The 25,562-nt window shown below is 32.6% G+C and overlaps 1 protein-coding gene and 1 long non-coding RNA gene across 2 annotated transcripts in view; one reads left to right on the top strand and one right to left on the bottom strand.

The window, feature by feature from the left end:
• Window positions 1-25,562, bottom strand: part of LOC126745215 (uncharacterized) — a 49,500-nt gene that overhangs the window by 2,274 nt on the left and 21,664 nt on the right. The window contains exon 2 of the mRNA XM_050452968.1: window positions 10,111-10,224. Within this exon, the coding sequence (XP_050308925.1) occupies window positions 10,111-10,224 (114 nt within the window). The remainder of the gene's footprint in view (window positions 1-10,110; window positions 10,225-25,562) is intronic.
• Window positions 18,756-19,822, top strand: LOC126745249 (uncharacterized). Its single transcript, XR_007663481.1, has 3 exons — window positions 18,756-18,876; window positions 18,983-19,444; window positions 19,509-19,822. It is a non-coding gene; the product is annotated as an uncharacterized LOC126745249 (long non-coding RNA).

Here is a 25,562-nt window from a genome sequence, read left to right as displayed (position 1 = left end):
CGTTTTTTTTTTCGAACACACCCCTCAATTTCAAATGAATTTGTTCCAACCTGCGCGTCTTTACTGTATATGGAAAGCAATAAAAAACTTAGTCTTAAATTCTTCTAACCATTCTATACCTGTAAACCTTTAGAATCCTGACAAAATAAATTATTATTTTTCATCAGTTTATAGTCCTTGAAATAACTGCTCAGAGACAGTCGAATATTTTCTTAATTATACATTTAGTCCTCATCTCCAGTTTTCATTTCGCTTAGCCACTGTAGCAGAAATTTCAAAAATAGTTCTACACCTTAAATCTAATGCCTGTGATAGTGACTGCATCTCAGCAAATATGCTTCAACATTGTATTTAACATCTCTTATAATGCCTTTAGCTAAAATCAGTAGTCCAAAGGACTACTGTGACCTTAGACCTACAGTAGTGGAAAAATGTAGAGCAACATTTAATAAGTTGCTAAAATAAAATATTAGATGATGACTTTTAGCATAAAATTTCTGTAGATAAAAACATATGGTACTTATAAATGGTTTGCCAATAAAAACTGTTAATTTTTATCTCGTTTTATCAAGGGATGCAAAAAAGAATAATTCACAGTGGAAAAAAGTAAAGCAACATTTTTGAAATATTTCTCAAATCATGCAAAATATTTTACTTAGTGTTAGTTTAAACTGATAAGTTGACGGTATTTGGCTTCTTAAGATGCCTCGCGGTGAACATTTATATGTCGATATTAAAAATAGAATTTTTGATTTACACAAAAGTGGTCAAAAGCAGATTGCTATTGCAAAGACATTTAGGTTACATAGATCTATCGTGTCTCGTATAATTAAGCAGTTTCATATAAATAGCGATTTATCTGTTAAGAAAAAGTCAGGGAGACGTAGAAAAACAACTTCATATACCGATAAACAAATTATCAAAATTGCTAAAAATAAGCCTTTTCTGGGATCCAATAAGATAAAGCACCGTATATCCGAAGAGCTTGGAGTAAACGTGACTTCGAGGATGGTGAGAAATAGACTATTAGAGGCCAAGTTATTTGCCAGAAGAGCTGCCAAAAAACCGCTGCTGTCAAAAAAAAATAGACGTTCCCATTTAAGTTTTGCCAAAACGCATCTACATTATACAGAGCATGATTGGAAAAAGGTAATCTGGAGCGATGATTCCAAGTTTTGTTTGTTCAAAAGTGATGGAATTGTGTATGTTAGACGCCCTGTCGTTGCGTTCGAGGTTCGTTGCTGTCTGTGTTTTCAAACTGCAAGCTTCTTAAAATCAGCAAAAATCGATTGCGACTCATAAATGATGAAAAACATGTCAGGTTAAATAAATAGTTTTTCTTCCAGTAGTCATTCATTCTATTAATTTTAATTGTGCCCATATGAAAAAGTAAACCCAAAAATGTTCTCATTTCTTTTGGAGTAACATCAACCCATCTAGTAATTCGCGCTTCATCACCTCTGCCCAGTGAAATTAGGTCGATAGCATGATTATTGGCTCGACTACATAACATGTCAAAAAAAACGTCTGGGGCCATAATGTTGAAATAGTCTATTGGCTCGTTGGAATTAACATTGACTAGTAATCCTGGTGTCTTTGTAAAAGAAAACTTTTGACTAGGAACCTCAGCAAAAGTCCAAAAATCCATAGATTTTCCTTGAATATTTGGTAAAGAGGGTGGAGGAGAATTCACAGGGGCAGGAGGAGGGGGAAGGACTTTTGGAAAAGAAGGAAGATCTTCATCTTCGGACTCACTAACCTCGTTTTCGGTTGAGTAATCAGGGTCCTCGTCGGAGCTATTTTCAAATGGATCGTTTTCACTTTCCGACTCTTCTAAAAGAGCTAACAACTCTTCATCAGTTAGTCTTTCTTCCCTTTTATTATACTTCACCCTCTTTGATGGTCCAGGCTCGTCTGCCATAATAATCTGTAAGAAAATTCATTAAAACTATCATAAATTTGCCTGTGCCCTTGAACGCCTCTCGGGCGGTCATTATTTAATTTTCGTGTTTATATATTCATATATCTAACAAAAAATTACTAGAATAACATGATTTTGGTATTTTTCTATGATTTGCACTAATAAAATAATAAAAAAACTAGAAGAATATTAAAAACCTACCTTTTACAAAAAACTGATAAAAAAAACACACAGAATTAACACTTTCAGAAACCAAAGCCGTCACGTAGTAAAAATAAGGTACACAAAACATCCGATCATAATAGTGAACGAATTCAAACTGACCGTGCTTATTTATCTCCCTATGAATAAGCGTTAGACGAGAACGCCGCTCGGGCGGTCCCGGCATTTTTACGAAGTGCGCATGAACGCCTCTGAGGCGTTGCTGGCAGTGAATGTGTTAAAACCTATCATTACAAGTCATCCAGGTTATAATATGCCTTAGCCAATAAAAGCGTCTTTAATTCTCTTTTAAATTTCTTAACATCCGATATATGTCTAACACATAGAGGAACATGATTGTAAATTTTTTTACTTATGTAAATTAATGAGTTTTTGGTAAGTGAAGACGTAGGAATAGGTAGGGGAACATCATTTACACGACGAGTCAAATGGCCAGTGTCAGAGGGTAGTTTGGGAATTTTGTGAATAAGAGCAGCTGTTTCTAAGATAAAGAGTGAAAAAAGAGTTTTTTTCAGGATTTTTTCAGAAATGAAGAGGGGTTTGCAAGAATTTCTTAACTTAGCAGAACACAGGTATCTAACTGCTTTTTTTTGAATAACAAAGACAATGTTATTTATTGGTTAAACCACAAAAAGGAGAGCCATACCGAATACGAGATTCAATAAGTGAAAAGTACACTGAACGTGCAACCGCCCCTCCCAGCTCTTGTTTTGCCATTCTTACTGCAAAACATCCAGAAGATAATTTCCCAGCTAAATGTAAAATATGATCTTCAAACCGAAGGCTACGATCAATGGTAATTCCTAGGAACTTGCAGCACTCTTTATTCTGCAAGAGGGAATTTTCGTCAAACATCAGACCCTGAACATCGCACTTAAACCCCATAATAGACGTCTTTCTTACATTAAACACGAGCCTGTTAGAAGCACACCACCCTGATAAAATCTGAAGGTCTTCAAGGATATAAGTCTTAATATAATCAGAATTTATATGACTCCATAGTATGGTGGTATCATCAGCAAACTGAACCACATTGCCCTGCAGTTTCAATGAACTCAAGTTATCCACATACAGTAAACATAACAGTGGTCCCAACACTGAACCCTGGAGAACGCCCCATTTTAGGGATCTAGAAGCAGAGGAACGTCCAGACACTGTAACTTTCTGAGTACGATTTGATAGATAGGACTCAAGCCATCGCAACGCTACGCCCCTAAAACCATATTTATCGAGCTTAGATAACAGTATTCCATGATCCACACAGTCAAATGCTTTGGATAGATCACAAAACACTGCCGCCGATGACTCTCCAGAATTCAAGGACACATAGACGCTCTCCAAAAAGCTAAAAACAGCATCATGAGTCCCTTTACCGGCTTGAAATCCAAACTGATTTGCAGACAAAATGCCATTATGAAGTAAAAAGGACAAAATTCTGCTTTTTGCAAGTTTTTCAATTATCTTAGAGAGGGTAGACAAAATGGAAATGGGACGGAAATTACAAGGCTGATCCAAATCTCCACCTTTATAAAGAGGGATAACCACTGCCTCTTTTAAACATGAAGGAAAAATGCCAATATGTAAAGAATTGTTTATGGCAGAAACTAAAGCATTTAAGGCTGAATCAGGCAAAAAGAGTAACAATCTCGAAGATATCCCATCAGCTCCAGATGATTTATGGTTTTTTAGGCGTTTGATTTCATTTTTTACTTCAGTAAGATCGACAGGATGAAAGAAAAATGAATGCTCAACCGACACTTCAGACGACACACAGATCATGTTACTACGAATGCCCTTGAGCAAGATAAGGGCATAATGTATATCACAATAATAGTCGTTTAAAATGTCAGGTCTTAACTCCGGTTCAGATACTTTTCTATGGCAATGTCTAAAATCATTAATAATCGACCAACACTCTCTTTGCCTATTTGACGACATATTTAAGCGATCCCCATAATAATCAGATTTTGCTGCTTTAATTGTCTTTCTGTACAGACTACGGTATTTCTGATGATATACAAGGATATTTTTATTTGTGGTATATTTGCACAGTTTAGTCAAAAAACGGAGGTTTTTAGCTAAAATTCTAAGGCCTCTTGTAACCCATGGTTTTCGTTTCTTAGTTTTAAGCCTCATTTTAGGAAAGCACTGATTGATCTTATCACACAGAACTTAAAAAAATAAAGTAGGTGGGTCAGAAGCCGTTTCAAGTGCATTTTAATTTAATGACGCTGTAGCAGGAGAAAAAGTATTGAAATTTCTCCTGCTGAAAATTCTTCTAGAAGATTCTTCTATTCTCCTTCTAAAAAGAAGATTATCATACTTATCAATATTACAAAAAATCGTTTCAATTGTTTGCCTAGCCAAGGTCATGGTTCCTCCATGTATAGATGGTTGACGACAAAAATTTGATATAGGAACATAATCATATATAAAAAAACATTCACTAGGCCTCAACCAGTGCTCAGTCAGAAGTACAATATCAGGAAAATTACATGTGTGCAGCAAAATATGAAGCTCATCCATCTTGTTTCCTAGGGATTGTATATTAAGAATAAAGATACTTAAGCTTTTCGAAGAGCTAACTTCAATCTTACTAGTAGAATATGAACATGAATGAGATTCAACCTTCGTGGACATGTCTATAAAAAGGAAGAAAGAAATATAAGTGTTAGAAAAAATGTGTACTCTTGGATGTTTGCATGTAGAGAATCTTTACCTTTATCAGTTGACCGTTTTTGTGCATCGATTGCTTCTTACGTAAAAAATTCAGTTTTTGACAAGATGTGGACGACGTTAATCTGAGATGTATAAGTAAATTATCGGCTCATTATTCATGGATATCACGGGTTTCCTATTATCTTCTTTCTATAACTGCTATCTATGTTATTTGGTATATATTTTTGTTCATGTAATAAGAGGTTAAGTTAATTACCTCTAGGCTAGAGTTTGCCTTTATGCATTTTGGTATAATAAAGACATTATTTATTTATTTACTTATTTATATACTCTCCAAGACCTTCCATTGTATGTTTCATGAAATTTTAATTTCGTGACACATGTTGAAATACTATGCACTTAATGGTTAGCTTACAATTATTAAACAGCTACTTGTCCTAAGACTTTTCTTAACGGTCCACCTTGGGCTCTGAAACATTTCTTGATAATGCTTTAGCTCTCTGGCGATACGACCTTACTTGCAAGGAGTAAATTTTGAATTTCTAGTTAATGAAATGAAGAGTTGCGTGGATTAGATTCAGTTATAGTTTGATAGAAATAAATTATCTTTGAATACTAATAAAAAACTGAGAAAATTGTTTTAAGTCTCAGAGAGGTCAATACAAAGTGTTATTGCTTTAGCCAACTTCAAGACTTAGAAACATATTACAAGAGAAAGTATTAGTCAAATTTTTATTGGTTTTTATTATTTTTGTGGTAATGTTATTGCAATCCTTGCTATGGAACCTATGTAAGTGTATCCGAAAACCGTTTACGACATATTTGTTATTTATTGACCTTTATCTCACATTCACCTAGATCTCATCTATAACTGTGATTTAGTTGATTGTACAGGGGAATGTAATGTCAATTATTTAGTGGAAAAATATCCAAATTATAGCAGATTATTATTCTAGATTATATTGCAGGTTCATAGTCTACGGGGACTTTATGACCAGCAAATGAAATTCTACCATATACCACTCAAGAAATATTGGCATGAATAAGGAATAATAGGAATAAGGAATCTTGTTGGCTGTGTGTCCCTGTCTGTTCCATTTTATGGTTATCGAGGGATATTGTCTACGTGCACACTATTGTCGCAATAATCTAACTCATGGTGGCGCAGCTATCTGGGCACATAATGATATAAATTATGATAATATTGAATTGGATGATTTTTGTTCAGAAAGGGATATCGAATTTTGTGGAATATCCATGCACCAAATAAGTGTTTGTTTATTTTTTTATGTTATAGGGCACCAACTGGTGATTTTAATATTTTTATTCGTAATTTGTGTTGTATGATGGAAAAGTATTTTAAACCAAATCGCGAGATTATATTTTTAAGTGATTTTAACATGAACTCACTTAATTCTCTAGAAGACCAGCATTTTATTTATGTAATGGCCAGTTTTAATTTAAGAAATCAGGTTCATATACTAACTCGTATTGGCCTTAAAAGTGCTACTGTATTGGATTTATTTTTTTTTTCGTTTTTTGGCCTTGTGCTTTGCACATTTAGCCACGTGTTCCAATATAGGAACACTTGTATTGGATTTAATTTTTACAAATTTATCTGACTGTGCTGATGCTGTTTTTGGTTAAAGTAATACAATATCAGATCATGAAACCATATTTTTTAATACCGGTCTATTTAAAAATAACACTGAAAGGGTTACTATGTTTAACAGAAATTTTACCCGGAACAATGTGGACAATTTTAGGCATGCTCTTATAAATGATAGCTGGCAGGAGGTCTACAGAGAAAGTAATTTTAATTTGCAGTTTCGCATATTCTATTCATCATATGTGTGGCATTTTAACGTAAACTTTTCCACTAAACCATCGGGCTCCGGTAGTAACAAGAAATCATGGGTTACTGACGAAGTTCGTAAATCTAGTAGGCTGTTAAAGCTGCTTCAGCGTCGACGTGCGGTTCCGGCGCTCAATGCAGGTGCAGAATTGAAAGCACCAAACATAAAACTTTGATTAATAATTGTAAAAAACAATTTTACCAGCAAAAAATTATTGATTCCGAAAATCCGAGTAGAACCATGTGGTCTGTTGTGTCAGAGTTAAATGGCAACAAAAAAAAAAGGTATCTAATATTAAAATTAATGATAATGGAGTTTTAATTAATAATCCCAAAGAAGTGGCTACTTACTTTAATGATTTTTTTATAAAATAACCAAAAAGCATTTTAAGCAATATTGCTAAAAATAAAAATATGGCTAAAGACATAAACAGATCAGTTATTTTACGGCAAAGCATGAGCACTATTCCATTTAATGAAAACGAAATTTTACATAATATTAAAACCAAAATTAAAAACAAAAAGTCAAGTGGACCTGATGCCATTCCTTTATATATTTTTAGGAATACTGCTGAGGCTTGCCTTAAACCATTAACTGATCTTATAAATTTATCTTTTGAAAGGGGATTTTTCCAAATTCGTTAAAAATATCTAAAGTTACACCGGTATTTAAAAAAGGGGATCGAGTTATGCCTGACAATTACAGACCCATAGCCTTAACCTCTTGTTTTTCTAAAATTTTTGAATATGCAATGCTCGATCGGCTTATGTCTTATTTGAAAAAAAATCAAATTATTTCGACAGGCTAGCATGGCTTTGTATTTGGTAGGTCCACGACGTCTGCTGTTTTGGCATTTTTGTCGGGGGTAATTAAGGCTCTTGAGGCGGGTGAGCGCCCTGTTGGGATATTTTGTGATCTCAGCAGGGCGTTTGACTACGTAGATCACACTTTGCTCTTGGATAGAATGGAATCCTATGGTGTAAGGGGAGTAGTGTTGAGCTGGTTTGCATTATTTTTGGCGGATCGCTCACAATATGTAGCAGTGAGGGATAGCTCCGGATCTAGTATGCGGTCTGAAAACCTTATTGGGGTCCCACAAGGTTCCGTATTGGGCCCGGTGTTGTTTCTTTTATTTATTAATCCATTAAAATAAATAACACATAGTGTCATCACCATATACATATGCTGATGATGCATCTGCACTGGTCCGAAGACTGAACATGGAAACAATTGATGTATCTGCTGGAAAAGCCTTAGAGGAACTTAGCAATTGGTTTATTTTGAATCCACTTTACTTGACCAATAAAAAGACTAATTACATGGTTTTTCATGCATGTCATGGTCAGATAAATGGTGATATTGATTTGTGTGTAACCAACGATAACGATTGTTTGAAACGCCAAAAATCAGTTAGGTTTCTTGGCTTAACATTGGATGATTTACTTTCTTGGGAATCTCATTGTGCTGAGTTGTCGATGAAATGGAAATTAATCAACTAATTTGTCTATGCCACGCTATTATGCACTCACGACTTTTGTACGGTATTCAGCTCTGATGCTGTACGTCGCATGCACGTCGAGTGTTTATTAGCCAAAAACAGATTCTTAGGTGTATTGCCGGAGTATCACCGATGACTTTCTGTAGACCTCTTTTTAGGGAATATAGAATTTTGACGGTCCCGTGTGTGTATATATTTGAAGTTTGCTTATATGTTTTTCAGAATTTTAATTCCTTTACTATTAATGGTAGTTTTCATAATTACCCAACTCGTTCTAGAAATGACTTGTCCATGCCTCATAGCAGGCTACTTATTTCTAACAAATTTGTATTAAGAATAGGTCCAAAACTATACAACAAATTACCGAATGATATAAAGATTAGCAAAACCGTTTCGATATTTAAAAGAAAGTTAAAGGGATTCCTAGCCAATAAATGTTTTTATGATGTAGATAGCTATCTAGCTGATTAGGCAGTGTATAGAGTATTATATTTTTTAACGATGTAAGGTCACTTTACTTTTGACTATTTTAACTTGACTATTTTAGTATAGGTGGATATTTTTGAACTTTAGTTATCTAGGTAGTTAATAATTTTTTTTTTGTGACGAAATCTATACACTTTGTGTCTATTTTTTTTTTTTTTGGATAATAAAAGTTTTGATTGATTTTGATTACATTGTGACTTGACACTGTTGTGCGCATTCATATTATGACCTGACACTGACACTGGTATAGTTGCCTGGGGACATTACTTAAGTAAAGAAGATTTTTAAACTCCAAAGAGGAGCAGTTTGACTCATTTTTAGGCTGATGATGACGTAAAAAAATCTGCTATTGGTCTTAGCATACTGATACTACCCTCACTATATATATATTGTGATGTTTCATCTTTACACAAAAAAAACCATAAATAAATAATCACACTTAAACTGAGTACCATTAACATAAAACTTGAAAAAAATATCAGGCTGACTATCTTAGACTAAATAGGTCTTATATAAATGTTAACCATTTTCTTTCCTTTTACTTATCGGCTGAGAATAGAACTGGAATATTAAAAAAAAAAAATTTTAAAATTTAGAAAAATTTGGCTTAGTTAATCTATCTTCTAGGAAGCTTGTAATTAAAAAAATTAAAAATTTCTTTTTCATTAAAATTTTAAATTTGGACTACAAGTTTCTAAGAATATCTATTGTAATATTTAATATTTATATGATTATAAATTTAAAAAATTATTTTATTTAAATTAATCTATTTATTTAAAAGTAATATAAATGTTTTTTTATTCATTTACATTTTTTTACTTATATCAAGTATAGATAAGTAATTAATTATTGTTAATGTAATTCCTAATTATTTTTTAATTTTTTAGTATTTTATATTTATTCGAATCTGGGCAAATAAATAAGTAGTAATTTAAAATAATTGATTAACTTCATTGCAATTAAAACTTTTCTATCAAATTAACTGTAGAGAAAATATATTTTATAATAATCTAATTTAATATATTATATGACATTCAGTCTTGCGTCTTCTACCATAAGAATTAACCAATCAAACGAAATTTAATATAACATATCAATAGGAGATTAAGAATTCAAGAACTCAAATATTATTATTATATTGTAAATATTTTTTTATTAAAGATTCTGCACTATCCATGTTCTATTATATAGCGTGTGCCTTGTTTAAACTTTCTATATTTGGAAAGTATATACGCTGTTGCTTTATCATCACGATATGTAGTCTTTTAGTATAACAATTGTATTAAATTTTAATTTAGAAATAAGAAAAAGTTCGTGAACTTCATCAGAAATGTTTTTCTTAACACTGACATTAAATCAATAAATTTCAATAATTTAGTATTTTGCTTTATTTTCTAATTAAGGTTTTGTATTTATGTTTATATTTTACTATTTCTATGAATACTCACTGATGGTTGTGCTGCCTCATTTTGACTGGAGGGTGATCAGCAGGATTGTAATTTGCAGGAATTCCATAATTTGGATTCTTGGATTCCATAATAGGATTACCATTTTCTGGAAGTCTGAAAGGAAGTCAATTATTACTTCACATAATTCCAATTACACAAAAATAATTTAATATAGATAAGTTATATAACACTAATTAAGTCTTTTAATTTTTCTTTAAATAAACAATTCATGGATATTTTATGTTTTTTCATGCGTAGGTTTAGTAAGCTACACTACGCCAAGAATATATTTTTTAATTTTAAAATGATTACATTACGTCATGGACGTACTAGTGCGTAAAAAGTAATTTGACGTTTATTTGAAATTTAATTTAAAATTTGTCAACAAATGTTTTGACGTTTCCCTACCGTAAAGTCGTGTAAGTGCGTAAAGTGTTTTGATATTTTTGATTTTTTATGTGTTTTTCGGTAGTAGAAAAAATTTTGTTTCTTACACGTGTGTAAAATCCCCTTTTTTATTCAGGAGAATTTAAATTTTTCATTCATAAAAATGGATCATTTTACACACTTATAAATAACGTATAAATAACTATTTTATATTGTTTTTGAAATATTAATTTTTCTAATATTCAGTAATATTAGATAAGACACATCAAACTCATGAACATCTTTTATTTAATTTCAAGACTTACATTTTTATCCACTGGCTTATTTCAATATATACTTCTGCATTACAATTATCTTTTTCCTCTTAAGCATATTGAGCTCGTTTTGCGTTTTCATTTTAATATGGCATATTTAGATTAAAACACTGTTCATAGAGTATTTAACCCAGCTGTTTTTAGCTACATGGGTAATAAACTGCATTTGATCTTAGTATATTAAAGATATATGTATCTAAGTTTATATAAGCGTTATTATAAGTTAATATCATGCAAATATTTTTTCGAGAGTTTAACAATACGCTGCGATTCTGTTAATAAACTTTTTTAACGGTCATAATTTTTTTGTTTAACTTAACTGTTTCATATTTTTGTTCGACTCAGTATGTAAAAACTGGACCTCGTCTATCGATCTCTCCGTCGAAATGCTTTTATACTTTTTATGGGCATTAAGCAAAAATTATACTAGTATACAGTTTACCAATAAAAACTTCGTTTCAAATCTTCAGCAGTGATTAAACGTAAAAAATGTTTGATAACTGCTAAACAATTTGATATTAATTAATACTTTTTTTAAAATATTGAACATATTTAAAAAAAAAGTATTCATTTAAATGATGATCGACATACTATATACATATAGTATATATTATGAAGAAAGAAAGAAAGAAAATGTGCTATATTACATAAGAATAATCTTGTGTACAAGCATCCTAGAAGCTAAAAAAACAAAATAAAAATACAATTTCAAAAATTGACAAAACAATGAATAAAATTAAACACAAGAAGACAAAACTTTTTAAACATACTTGAATTAAAGATAACTAAATAAAACAATCAATTATTCAATAAAGGTAAACTTGTTGACAAAACTAGAGAAGAAAAAAGGAAAAAAAAACTTTCCAACATGTCCAAGGTTAAAACCTATCAAAAAAGTCATCCATGTTATAATATGCCTTAGCCAATAAAAGCGTCTTTAATTCTCTTTTAAATTTCTTAACATCCGATATATGTCGAAAACACATAGAGGAACATGATTTTTTACTTATGTAAATTAATGAGTTTTTGGTAAGGGAAGACGTAGGAATAGGTAGGGGAACACCATTTACACGACGAGTCAAATGGCCAGTGTCAGAGGGCAGTTTGGGAATTTTGTGAATAAGAGCAGCTGTTTCTAAGATAAAGAGTGAAAAGAGAGTTAGGATTTTTTTAGAAAAGAAAAGGGGTTTGCAAGAATCTCTTAAATTAGCAGCACACAGGTATCTAACTGCTTTTTTTGAATAACAAAGATAATGTTAAGTAGCCCCTTATTGGTTAAACCCCAAAAAGGCAAGCCATATCGAATATGAGATTCAATAAGTGCAAAGTACGCTGAACGTGCAACCACCCCTCCCAGCTCTTGTTTTGCCATTCTTACTGCAAAACATCCAGAAGATAATTTCCCAGCTAAATGTAAAATATGATCTTTAGACCGAACGCGACCATCAATGGTAATTCCTAGGAACTTGCAGCACTCTTTATTCTGCAAGAGAGAATTTTCGTCAAACATCAGACCCTGAACATCGCACTTAAACCCCATAATAGACGTCTTTCTTACATTAAACATGAGCCTGTTGGAAGCACACCACTCTGATAAAATCTGAGGGTCTTCAAGGATAGATGTCTTAATATAATCAGAATTTTTATGGCTCCATAGTATGGTGGTATCATGAGCACACTGAACCACCATGCCCTGCAGTTTCAATGAACTCAAGTGATCCACATACAGTAAAAATAACAGTGGTCCCAACACTGAACCCTGGGGAACGCCGCATTTTAGGGATCTAGAAGTAGACAAACGCCCAGACACTGTCTGTCCAGAAACCTTCTGAGTACGATTTGATAGATAGGACTCAAGCAATCGCAACGCTACGCCCCTAAAACCATATTTATCGAGCTTAGATAACAGTGTTCTATGATCCACACAGTCAAATGCTTTGGATAGATCACAAAACACTGCCGCCGATGACTCTCCAGAATTCAAGGACACATAGACGCTCTCCAAAAAGCTAAAAACAGCATCATGAGTCCCTTTACTGGCTTGAAATCCAAACTGATTTGCAGACAAAATGCCATTATGATGTAAAAAGGACAAAATTCTGCTTTTTTCAAGTCTTTCAACTATCTTAGAGAGGGTAGACAAAATAGAAATGGGACGGAAATTACAAGGCTGATCCAAATCTCCACCTTTAGAAAAGCGATAACCACTGCCTCTTTTAAACATGAAGGAAAAATGCCAATATGTAAAAAATTGCTTATGGAAGAAACTAAAGCATTTAAGGCTGAATCAGGCAAAAAGAGTAATAACCTCGAAGATATCCCATCAGCTCCAGACGATTTATGGTTTTTTAGGCGTTTGATTTCATTTTTTACTTCGGTAAGATCGACAGGATGAAAGAAAAATGAATGCTGAACCGACACTTGTTGAAGATAGTGTAAGGGATCAATGTTACTACGAATGCCCTTGATCAAGATATTAGGTATATCACAATAATAGTCGTTTAAAATGTCAGGTCTTAACTCCGGTTCAGATACTTTTCTATGGCAATGTCTAAAATCATTAATAATCGACCAACACTCTCTTTGCCTATTTGATGACATATTTAAGCGATCCCTATAATAATTAGATTTTGCTGCTTTAATTGTCTTTCTGTTCAGGCTACGGTATTTCTGTTGATATACAAGGATATTTTCATTTGTGGTATATTTGCACAATTTAGTCAAAAAACGGAGGTTTTTAGCTGAAATTCTAAGGCCTCTTGTAACCCATGGTTTTCGTTTCTTAGTTTTAAGCCTCATTTTAGGAAAGCACTGATTGATCTTATCACAGAACTTGAAAAAATAAAGTGGGTCAGAAGCCGTTTCAAGTGCATTCCAATTTACCGAAGCTGTAGCAGCAGAAAAAGCATTGAAATTTCTCCTGCTGAAAATTCTTCCCATATAATGAGATGAAGATAATACAGTATTATATGGCATTTTAACAAGAATAGCTGCATGGTCGGAAATACCAGATGGGAGTACTGTGCATAAAACGTCATCAAAATTTGTACAGAAATAGTCAATTGTAGTTGCAGATGAAGAAGTTATTCGTGTGGGAGAAAGAACGTGCATTTTCAAGTCGTAAGAATTTAAAATACTTAAAAGAGAAGTGCGTGGCAAGGTTTCATCAGTGTAGTTGATATTAAAGTCACCAGCCAATATAACCTTAGAGTGTAGGGACAACTGGGATAAAAGAGAATCAAGTTTGTCCAGAAACATAGCAATATCTCCTGTAGGTGGCCTATAAACACAAAGAATATATAAATTAAAACGATTACAAAAAGAAAGAGAGAATTCAAAAACATTCTCTAATAGAAGATTATTATACTTATCAATATTACAAAAAACCGTTTCAATTGTTTGCCTAGCCAAGATCATGTATAGATTGTTGACGACAAAAATTTGATATAGGAACATAATCAGATATTAAAAAACATTCACTAGGCTTCAACCAGTGCTCAGTCAGAAGTACAATATCAGGAAAATTACATGTGTCCAGCAAAAGATGAAGCTCATCCAACTTGTTTCTTAGGGATTGTATATTAAGAATAAAGATACTTGAGCTTTTCGAAGAGCTAATTTCAATCTTACTAGTAGAATATGAACATAAATGAGATTTAACCTTCGTGGACATGTCTATAAAAAAGAAGAATTCAATTCACGATCACTAATCAGTTTAGACTCATTAATTTGATGATTCGATGACAATTTATTCGATGAAATAATAATTTTAAAATATTTGAAAATATGTGCATGTAATAATGATGCCAAGTCTGAACTAAAGTTACTGGCGTGATTAGACTCTAAAATCCCATACAGATTAATATTATTTGCATGAAAAGTACGATAAAGGGTCTTATTACTATTTTAGATAACATTATGGTTTAAATAAGTATAAGGGCTTGTCATCACTAAAGTGTTTGTATCAACATGATTTTGAATTAAATTTTTAAAACATCAGATGAAGAACATATGCACATAGTATATCGAGATCTAATGGCACTAGACCAGATGCATGTCTTGACAACATATTTGTCCTAACATTTTGGTGCTCTCCTCATCAGTAATGATAAATCCTGAAACTTCAAGTTCCAGTGGTTTTTCATTCTAGTAGTAGTCATATACAAGGTGTTCATTTAATGTCGCGGTGCTCGATTGCGGCTAAATAAAGGGGAAATGTTAATTAAGTGAGAGGGGCAACTTTTTAAAATTAAATTGGTTGACTAATTTTTAAAACTGCATTGCAGATTCTAAGAGCGTGCCAAAACAAAATCTTAAAGATAATTTTATACAAAAATAGCCAGTATCCTACAATTAATCTTTATTCTGAATTGAATGTTTTAAACCTAAGAGGAATATTTGTAAGTACAAATCTTTATTTCTACAAAAAAAAACATATTTTATTTTCACTGAGCTTGATCATCATTATAGCAGCCGTTTTAAATGAAATACAATCATATTTTTTTAAACAAATCTCATTTGCAAAGAAATCTATTATTTTTGCTTCTGAAAATTCTTAAGATTTTACCGCAAAATTTAAAATCAAAAATTGAGGGAAGTCGTAATTAAAAAGATTTAAATATTGAACTAACACAGTTCATTACACGAAATTATAATAGTTATAAAAAGTTATTGATAAGGTAATTTAAAGTGAATTTGTTAATTATTTTTGATTATCAATTTACGTAGTTGCCATTTGTCATAAGATTATAATCCCCTAAAAGTCGATTAACTTGTTTTGCAATTTTGTTTGAATTTTTAATTTCCTCCTAGTTATTACTTGTGCCTCTTCCGCTCCTCTGTTCCTTATAGTAGAATAACATATTTATTTATTTACAAAGGAAACAAAAACTTTTTTTGTCTTAGTATCAATGTAGGAAATGAAAAATTTTGAACACAGCCCTAATTTGTGGTCTAGTAAAATTTTTCATTTCATTCTAATAGATTCATTATTTAATTGAGATAATATAAAAAATAAGACTCACAATAATTTTAAAATATCTATAGTTAGAACTATGAATTATATAATAACTTTTAAGTTGTGTCCATAAATTGGATTGTGTATTTGTGAAAAGTTCTGTAATATATTGTATTGTATTGATACAGGATGTCCCAAAAAAGCGTGATACATAATTTGATTTCTTTTTTAAATGGAGCTACTTTTATTTTTTTTTCGAAATGGGAGTCTCATTTGACTCTCTCTTTAACCTTAAAATTATTTTTCCCTAAAATGCGACGTTGCTTAGTTATCACCAATTAAAAGAAATTTTCAAGGAAATCAATGTTTTACTTAAATATTAATATTTGCCATCAACGTTTTTTATTTTTTTGAAACATCTATGTAGAATCCTTGGGTAAGATGCTTTTATCTTTTGAAATTCCAAAATTAATTTTTTTTTATACAGAGTGATTAAAATCAACCAATATCTGGTAGGCGATTCCACTTATTAAGGTAATATTATTGACTCTCTTTATTGTAATTTTACGAATTTTTGGGAAAAAAAGTACTGATGCTGCTCAGAGAACTCAGAACTGGGCGGGAAAAAGGCTGAAAAAATTTTTTTTTCGAAATTTTATTTGGTATAGTGAAAAAAAGTTGTGGAATGGTTTAAAAATATTGTTGTATTTTTTTCAAAATTTTAAAATAAAATTTGACCGCGCCCCAACCTAAAATCATTTTTCATCTATAAACCAAACTTACGCCGGCCCTGTCCACTAATATTTACGCATAGCCTAATCAGCGCTGCCGTCGAATTGAGAACTTGCATTCTATTAGACGATTTAGTTTTACGTTTGTCGCGAAGTCGGTTTGTTGCTATTGTGATTAATTGTAGATATTAGTATTTTAAGACATTTAAGTGTTTTGTGGTTTGAAAACAGAACTGCGAGTTAATCTTAGTGCTATCTAGACAAAAGGTACATTTGTGTGTTTTGTGATCCACAAACTTTTACTTTGTTAGCGTAAAAAATATTACCGTTTTTAAAAAGGGTAATGTAATGTCGGGACAAAAAGAATAATCGCAATGCTATCGGTGTATCATAAAAAATATAGAAATTTAATAAAACCGTTAAAGAGCAGAAATACAGTGCTACAACTGAAAGAACCCTCGCGGAAAGAATGCGGCAAAAAAATATTTTCGTTTTTGCAACGTTGCCACTTCTTCTCATAATTTATTATACTAATATGTCTTATATATTTATTATTACTTTTTTCTAACTTAAAATTACATATTTTATAACACTTCACCAAAACACGCAGTCTGTATTAAAAATTATACTTAATACACATACGTAATCTGCATGATTTATGTAGCCAAGGCGAAAATCACCAACATCATAATTCTTTCATTACCCGAAAAAGTGTCTTAGCTGGCAACAGACCGCACAGATGATCTTGCAGATGCTCAGTGGAGGCGGGCCCCGAGCGGCCACGTTTCGTATCTGTCTCCTGATTCGTCCAGCCATACACATGACCTACAATGGTTGTTTGGCACGCGATACATTTCTATATTTTAGGTTTAAAGACTCCTTGTCTGGTTACCTTGCCATAGGCGCGCGTAGAGATTTTGGACGATTTTGCAATTTCGGCGTTTATTAATTTGCGAATAGCGTTATTTGTTGTTGTTGCTCTTGTTATTGTTCTTGTTATTTGCGATTTTTTTTTCTATTATTGGTTATTGTGGGTTGTTTTTTTTTTGTTAAAGACATTAGATATTTTATTTTCCTTGATTACGAATTTAGCGGAAAATAAAGTAAGTATAGATTAAGCTACCAAATACGATTTTTATAAGTAAAATGGTATATTTATTTCTAGAGTTTTGAAGTAATTTTTATTTTACTTTCAATTATTCATTATGGAAAGAAACCAATTCTTACATAGACAGGCATTAAGCGGTCAATCTAGAGAGATAATAGCAAATGTTTATAGGGTTTGCGATGAAGAAGCTCTAGCCAACGCATTTAAATTGCCTCTTAAAAGAAAGATTGATCGAGTTGCTCTGTATACTGGAGTCTCTAAAGATAGAGTAAGTCAAATTCATAAAGAAGATATGATACGACAGGCAGAACATCCAGATCAGATGCTTTCTTCCCCACCTAATAAAAAATCTCGAATCTGTCTCTTAAGGGATTTTGACGACTTTTCAATTATAAGACGCACAATCAACAATTTTTATTTAGAGCTTAAGATGGTTTCCACTGTTAATAAATTACTTATTAAGTTACGAGAAATTATGAATTTCCCGTATAGCAGAGAAACCTTGAGAAGGCTTTTGAAGGCTAACGGATTTTACTTTAGAAAGTGTCAAAATAAAAGAAAAATCTTGGTGGAGCGACCTGCTATTCTTCATTGGCGCTATAAATATATAAGAGCAATTAGAAAATATAGGGAAGAAGGAAGAAATATTGTGTATCTTGACGAAACATGGGTGGATAATGACTTAACTTTCGGAAAATGTTGGCAAAGCAATGAAGTTTTTGGGGTTGTTAGCAACATTAGAGCAAATGGTAAGCATATTTGTGTGCTCATTTTGAAAATTGTACTGAAACGTATTCAGAATACTGTTAATTTTTTTTTATTTCTACATAATTTTCAAAGTAACGTAAAATTTTTAAAAAGAATATTTTTTAATTCACCCTATTTACTACTTCTTATCACAACTTACGATATAAAGTTAAATTTGAATAAATATGAATCAGCGGCAAATAATTTTATTTAAAAGTTAGATGTTTTTCTCCTTCTTACTTCTATTTTCAGGTCGATTAGTAATTGTTCACGCCGGATCTCAAAGTGGCTTTGTACCCAACGTTGGTCTTGTTTTTAAAACGGGTCAAGCTAGTGGCGACTATCATGGCCAAATGAATAAAGCCAATTTTACTAAGTGGTTAGAAGAAAAATTGTTGCCGAATATTCCTCAAAATTCGGTAATTATACTGGACAATGCACCCTACCACTCAGTTCAAGAAAACAAAGTACCAACCAAATCATCTAATAAAAAGGACATGACAGAATGGCTCACCAAGAATGGTAATTTTTAAATTCCACAAATATTATATTTTTTTATAAGTGCTGAAATTATATACGACTTTTTTTGTAAATTAATTATTATTCATTTAAGGAATTTTATTTTAAGGAATTCAACACGACCCAGCTGCACGAAAATGGGAATTATTTGAAATAATTTAACGAAACAAGCCCCCCAGTGATGAAAAAAACTATGTTGTGGACCGAATAATTCGGACCCATGGGCATGTTGCTCTTCGCACACCTCCATACATGTGCGAATTAAATCCGATCGAATTGGTTTGGGCGCAACTAAAAAATTATATTCGATCTCACAATACAACAGGTGATTTGGCAATGAAAAATTTGGCACAGTTAGTCCAGGACGGAATTGAGTCTATAACTCCTTTACACTAGGCAAACTGTTGCAAACATGTCATGGAGATTGAAAATAAATTCTGGGAGACCGATCAAATAATGGAGGAAGTCGAACAACTTATTATTACGAATGCTGGTGGTAACGATGATAGTGATGACGATTCTTCTGACAGCGACGAAGAAAGCGACAAAGAAAATTATATACAAGCCTTAGGTATTTATTTGCATTATTATTTATTTAATTTTTGTTTAATATATGATTTTATTTAATTTTTTAGAAAACGTCGACCAAGAACCGGGTTAAAACCTATTGCTAGTACATATGGGATGTGTGGTGGACAGAGTTAATCTTTATTAATCTGGCACACACATGTCAGGGTTCTAGATTGACTTGGCAAAACTAGAAAACTAGTCAAGAGTGACAAAAATAGGACAGCTAATTTTTACTTTAAAAAATAAAATCCATAGGGAAAAAATGGCTAGTTCTTTTTTATATTACGGTCTGGTAATTTGTTTATTTAAAATGTTAATTGTTACAAGTCAGTGAATAGGCCAAATACTGCCTTAAATATTCTCTTTTTATGACTGAAAATGGTAAAGGAAACACAGTGAAATTTTACTTAAATTATTTAATTCGGATAGAAATTCAAATTTAAATTTATCAGCAAAAATTATTAATCCGAAACCAAATTCGTGACAAATTTACAAATATTAAATATTTTCAGGAGGTATGTTTTATTTAATTGACGTTATCGCGATTGGACTGTATTTTTTACCGCTCTTTCGAATGGAATCAGTCATTTTTACCTAAAACCACACAGAAAAAAGTTGTTTTCGAAGCCTTTCTTCAAATCTGCCAAAAAGACACTATAAAACTTTATGGAATAAATCGACAAAATACGTCAACTGAGTAATTAATTGAAGTTTCCAAATGCACTATTAGTTCTTTGGTAATGGGTGAACTATTAAGTTTGTTTGCAATTTTAGGGCGTTGCTCTACTTATGGGCGATAGTGTACAATTGTATATGATATATCCTTTAATATAAATATAATTTTACTAGATACAATTTTTGACTCCTAATATGCGATTTAATTTATAAATATCTAATTTTAAAACGAACTTCTTGTATAACCTTATTATAAGTTTCATATTATTTTTATTTAATCGTTGTGTAAATTATTAGTCCATTTTTAACTGTTTCACATGAATTTATCATATTTATTCTAATTAAAAAAATAATATTATTAAATTAAAAATAAAATCGCCCGCCACTGAGGCAGCCGAATTTCTTACACAATTCGCCTCTGTCCCCTCAACCGTTGTTACGGTTCTCTCGGTTGTAGGACTGTACAGCATCGCTTCAAGAAAAGCTGAAAAAATTTTAAATTAGAAGCACAAAAACTTTTTGATATTTCTTTATGCAAATGCTTAAGCTTTGAATCATGCAGCTGTGAGAAACTCAAAAAGGTACCTAGGATAGAGCAAGCGTTTCCAACAGACCAAAGGGGGCCTCGAAAGATGCAAATTGGCGGTGTAAATAAAATTGTTACCGAAAATAATGAAAAACGACAAGAACGGCAGCAACAATTAACATCAGAACCAGGAGCCTTAGGTTACCAAAAAGATACCACTTCAGGAAAACCATCAGAAGACAGTTCCTCTAGTGAAGAATATGATGATATATCACAAGACGAAAACTTAAGGTGGTCCTATTCTTTAGAAAATGATTTAGTATTAAGTGCCTTAAATAAAAATAAAACCCAAATGCGAGTCTCTTTACCTAATGTTGCAAAAATGGCGGATATGGCTGGTGCCTCGAATAGGACTGTGGAAAAAATTGCAACTGCTACCCTTGAAGATTTTGGATTAGTTTCTTCAGATAACCCAGTCAATGTAATTGACAAAAATAAAATTAGAAGGGAACTACAGAAGAAAAGAAAGCTAACTAAACCAAATTGTGATATTGAAATTAAGATACGTATAAGGAATTTATTTTGATGGAAGAAAAGATCAGACTATGGTTTTAAGTGAAGGACGCCGTGTTATCAGACAAGAAGAACACATAGCTCTTATAGAAGAACCAAAAAGCAAGTATCTTGACCATTTAATAATTAAAGGATCTGGAACATCTGCCAATATTGTAAGAAGTATGATTTCTTGTTTAAAGGCCAAATTAATAAGTTTATAACTCCCATTAGGGCAATCGGTTGTGATGGTACAAATGTTAACACGGGCTGGAAAGGTGGTGTGATTAGATTAATGGAAAAGCAGATTGGAAAACTCGTCCAATGGCTGATATGTTTGCTTCACGCCAAGGAGTTACCTCTTCGACATTTGTTGCAAGCTTTGGATGGAAAAACTACATGGCCACTTTCACTTTCACTTTCAGGACCCATTGGATCACTTTTGACAAGTTGCGAGTCACGACCTGTTCAAAAATTTCATTCAATTGAAACTGATTTACCTGAAATAAATAAAGAAGATCTAAGTACTGATATCTACTTATATCAGATATGTTGTGCCATTAAAACTGGAACTTGTTCGGATACTCTAAGCAAAAAAAATCCAGGAAAATTAAGTCATGCTCGATGGTTAACAATGGCTAACAAGGTATTACGTTTATATATATTAACCAGTGATGCTTCTGACACCTTGGTCGTTTTATCAAGGTTTATTATGAAGGTTTATGCACCAATGTGGTTTCATATCAAAACGAAACCATTGTGCCAGTATGGAACATTTATGACAATCTATAATTTTGTCTCGAGAATTTCCCGAAAACATAACGAAAATAATTGATAATGTCATAAGCACTAACGCTTACTGTGCCCATCCCGAGAACATTCTGTTAGGAATGATTACTGACTCGCGGAGTCATATACGAGAACTGGGGCTTCGTCGTATTTTAAAGTCAAGAAATGCTAAAGGTCAAGAAAATCTAAAAGTTTTTAAAATACCTGCTCTCATCTGGAATGACAGAGACTACCTACTATCTTATAGACTAGAACAGATGCGTTGTGACCGAACCTCCTTTATTAATGGACATGTCAAATGAGGATTTGACGGAAGCAATACAACAAAAATCGGTCATTATGTTAAATAAATTTCGATGTCACACTCAAGCTGTGGAGAGATGTGTTAAAATTATCACTGAAGCATCAGGGAAAGTTTGTGGCCATGACAAAAGAGATGGCTACATTCGAGTAAAATTTGAAGGTAGAAGTGTTCTTGCATCATATGAAAATAAGGAAGAGTATTACAAATCAAAGAAAAGTAAAGTAAACTAAGTAAATTGCATCTTTTTTAGATTATTAAAGAAACAAAAGGCACGGTGGTGTGGAGGAGGGGGGATGGGGGTGGAACTCGATTAAGCAGCCACCTCCTCGCAGAGGGTTCTGGGTTGAGTAATTGATGACATATGGTATACTTTACCAAATAAAGCCACCTGTAATAAAACTTTTTTAGAAAGGTTTCTTCAAATTCTCAAGCCAAGAGCTGCTTTTATATATTTAAGGGATGGGGCGTGGTGAAAAATCATTGTTTCGCTTTAATTTTTTTTGTGGAAACTTTATACGTCAATACCTAAATTTTAACTACTATACAAAAAAAAATATGACCTTGAAATTTTGACCCTCTTAAGGGCCGGGGGGCGCGGTAAAGAATAAGAGGAAATTAAAAAAAACAGGTAAATATTTTTTTATGTCCTTCAACTTTTTAACACTATCCAAATACATTTTCAAAAAAAAAAATTTTCGGCCCGCCCTAAGTATGTACGGTACAATTGGAGGAAAATATTTTATATGCTGCAGCTGATACGCCTTCAACGAGCACTCGAAAATTAGCCGCTCAGCTCAATACACCAAAAACAATAATACATAAAGTACTTCAAGAACAGCCGTTATACCCATATCATCCATAACCAGTCCTTGAACTAACTCCTGAAGATTTCACGTAGAATGCAGTTCGTGAACTAGCTATTAGACCAGCAGCGAACTAATCTTTTTACCGATGAAGCAGGGTTTACCAAAAATGGTATTGTGAATTTATATAACTTGCATGTATGGGCTCATGAAAATCTTCATGCCTCTATTGATTCTCATCACCAACATTAGTTCCAACCAATTAATTTCTGGGCAGGAATCATTGGCATTTTTGTTGATGATTGAGCCATTCGTATTACCGCCACAATTGAACGGGAACTTTTTTGTTGGACTTCCTTCAGAACAACCTTTTGAATTTAATAGAGCATTTGCCACTTGCTATTCGCCAAAACATGCATTCTCACATTTGTTGTTGTCGCGTCTGGTTTAATAATTTCTTTAAAAACTTTTAGGATATGCTCTTGTCTAGTTTGCTTTTCGATTGTTATGTAGTGGTGTCTTTTGTTGAATGGTCTAGTAAGGGTGTGCTTAAAGGTATCTCCATAGTTTATTACGACACGATTGCTGACATAATTTAGAGGTTCCTCTGATATTAGTAGGAATTTTCCGTGAGTATCGTTGTTTGAATGGACGGTGATTTGCTTTTTAATAAGGTCATTTTACCTTTCGATCAGGACAAAATCTGCCAGATCGAAATCTGCTAAGTTTGCAACTGTCTCGTCAGCATTAGAGGCGTTAGACCGTATGTCATTGTTTTTGTCGTTTATCCCATAGGTGTTAAGTTCAATTCGGGATAAGGCATCGGCAACTACATTTTCTTTGCCTTTCTTGTACTTAATTTCGAAGTTGTATTCCTCAAGTTGGAGTCTCCATCGGATAAGGCGACCATTTGGCTCTTTGATTTTAGAAGGCCAAACAAGGGGGTTATGGTCTATTTCAATAGTGAATTTTACTCCGTATAAATAGCAACGAAAATGTTTTACTGAATTCACAATAGCGAGAAGTTTGCGTTCTATAGCGGAGTAATTGCGTTCTGCGGAGTTCAGTGTACGAGAAAAAAATACAATTGGGTGGTCGTTTTGAGATAAAACACGCGATAGCGATATTTGAAGCGTCGGTCGTTAATTCAAGGAGGATACATTGCCTGCCCTCCTCGGTCTCCCGATCCAACGCCATTGGTTTTCTACCTATAGGGCCACCTTAAAACGTAATAAAATAGTGATTCCTTAATAATTTTTTTCTCTAAAACGGTTCATTTTATCGATAATGGACAAGAGCCTATACAATATCTTTTCTTTGGTTTAAGATTCAAGCTATCCATATTTATTATTTCAGAGTTTTTATTATACAGTGTGCTAAACATTTGAGCAATATAATATACAACCCAGTCCGCCCCTGGTAAAATAAACAAGGTAAATGTGTTTGTAGGTTTTAAGATGTCCTTAGAAGTGTTCAGGAAATTTTTTTATTAAATTATACCAAGTGCTTCAGAAAAACCGATTTCCAGCAACGTCTTTAAGGGGTCGTATCTTCGTAGGAAGGGCCTATAGGAAATTTTTTGAGGGAAGTTCATAGTTTTGTAAAATTTTAGGAAATCTTTGATTTTCTATCTGAATCCGAGAGATTTCTCACATTTTTCGTGACACTCTGTATATTTTCTAACATACTTATCGTTTATAAATTTGGCATTAGATAAGACGGATATTGCGTATTTTAGTAAATATACATTTAAATTAGTATTCGAAAGCTATTATTATCTAAAAAATAGAAACCTAAAAATTTTACGCAACTATCAACAAGCCATTCCTAAAAGTAGACAAAATTATAATAGCAAGTAAAGAAATTATTTTTATATCATTCATACTTTTCTATTGGTTATTAATGAAATAAATTTAAGCACTTTTTACTCTTTCACCTATATATCGCAAAAAAACACTGTGCAATCAAAATTATCGTTTCCGATATAGGCAGAGTCTGCCAGAGTATTATCATTTAACAAGGGCACTCTAAATATTTCTAAGTACAAGAAAAACAAACCTATCTGAGGTAAACTCAAAAATTAAAATATATGTTTTTACGACAAAAAGTCCACTCAAATTTGTGATGACTATTTTGAAAAATAGCTTATTATATTCAGTTTCGTGTTTGTGACCCAATATCTTCAATATTGCGGAGGGTTGTTGGGTGGGGTCAGAAATAAAACAAAAACCTGTTTACTTAAATGTCGACGTTTCGACTTATATTAAGTCATCCTCAGGACAGTGGTTGGTTCTACATTGTAAAAGACACTTGTGATTTCTGTAATTCGAAAGTTGCCTGCTGATGTTCGCCCATTCTTCAAGTATTCATAGGTTTGTATTGCATGATTACCATATTTCCATGATTAGCTTATTATATGTATAACTTGTATTAGAAGGTATATCTTAATCATCAAAGAAAATCGTCATGC

The sequence above is a fragment of the Anthonomus grandis genome, chromosome 1 (assembly GCF_022605725.1).
Source record: "Anthonomus grandis grandis chromosome 1, icAntGran1.3, whole genome shotgun sequence".
Lineage (NCBI taxonomy): Eukaryota > Metazoa > Arthropoda > Insecta > Coleoptera > Curculionidae > Anthonomus > Anthonomus grandis.
This window is presented reverse-complemented; position numbering and strand designations above follow the sequence as displayed.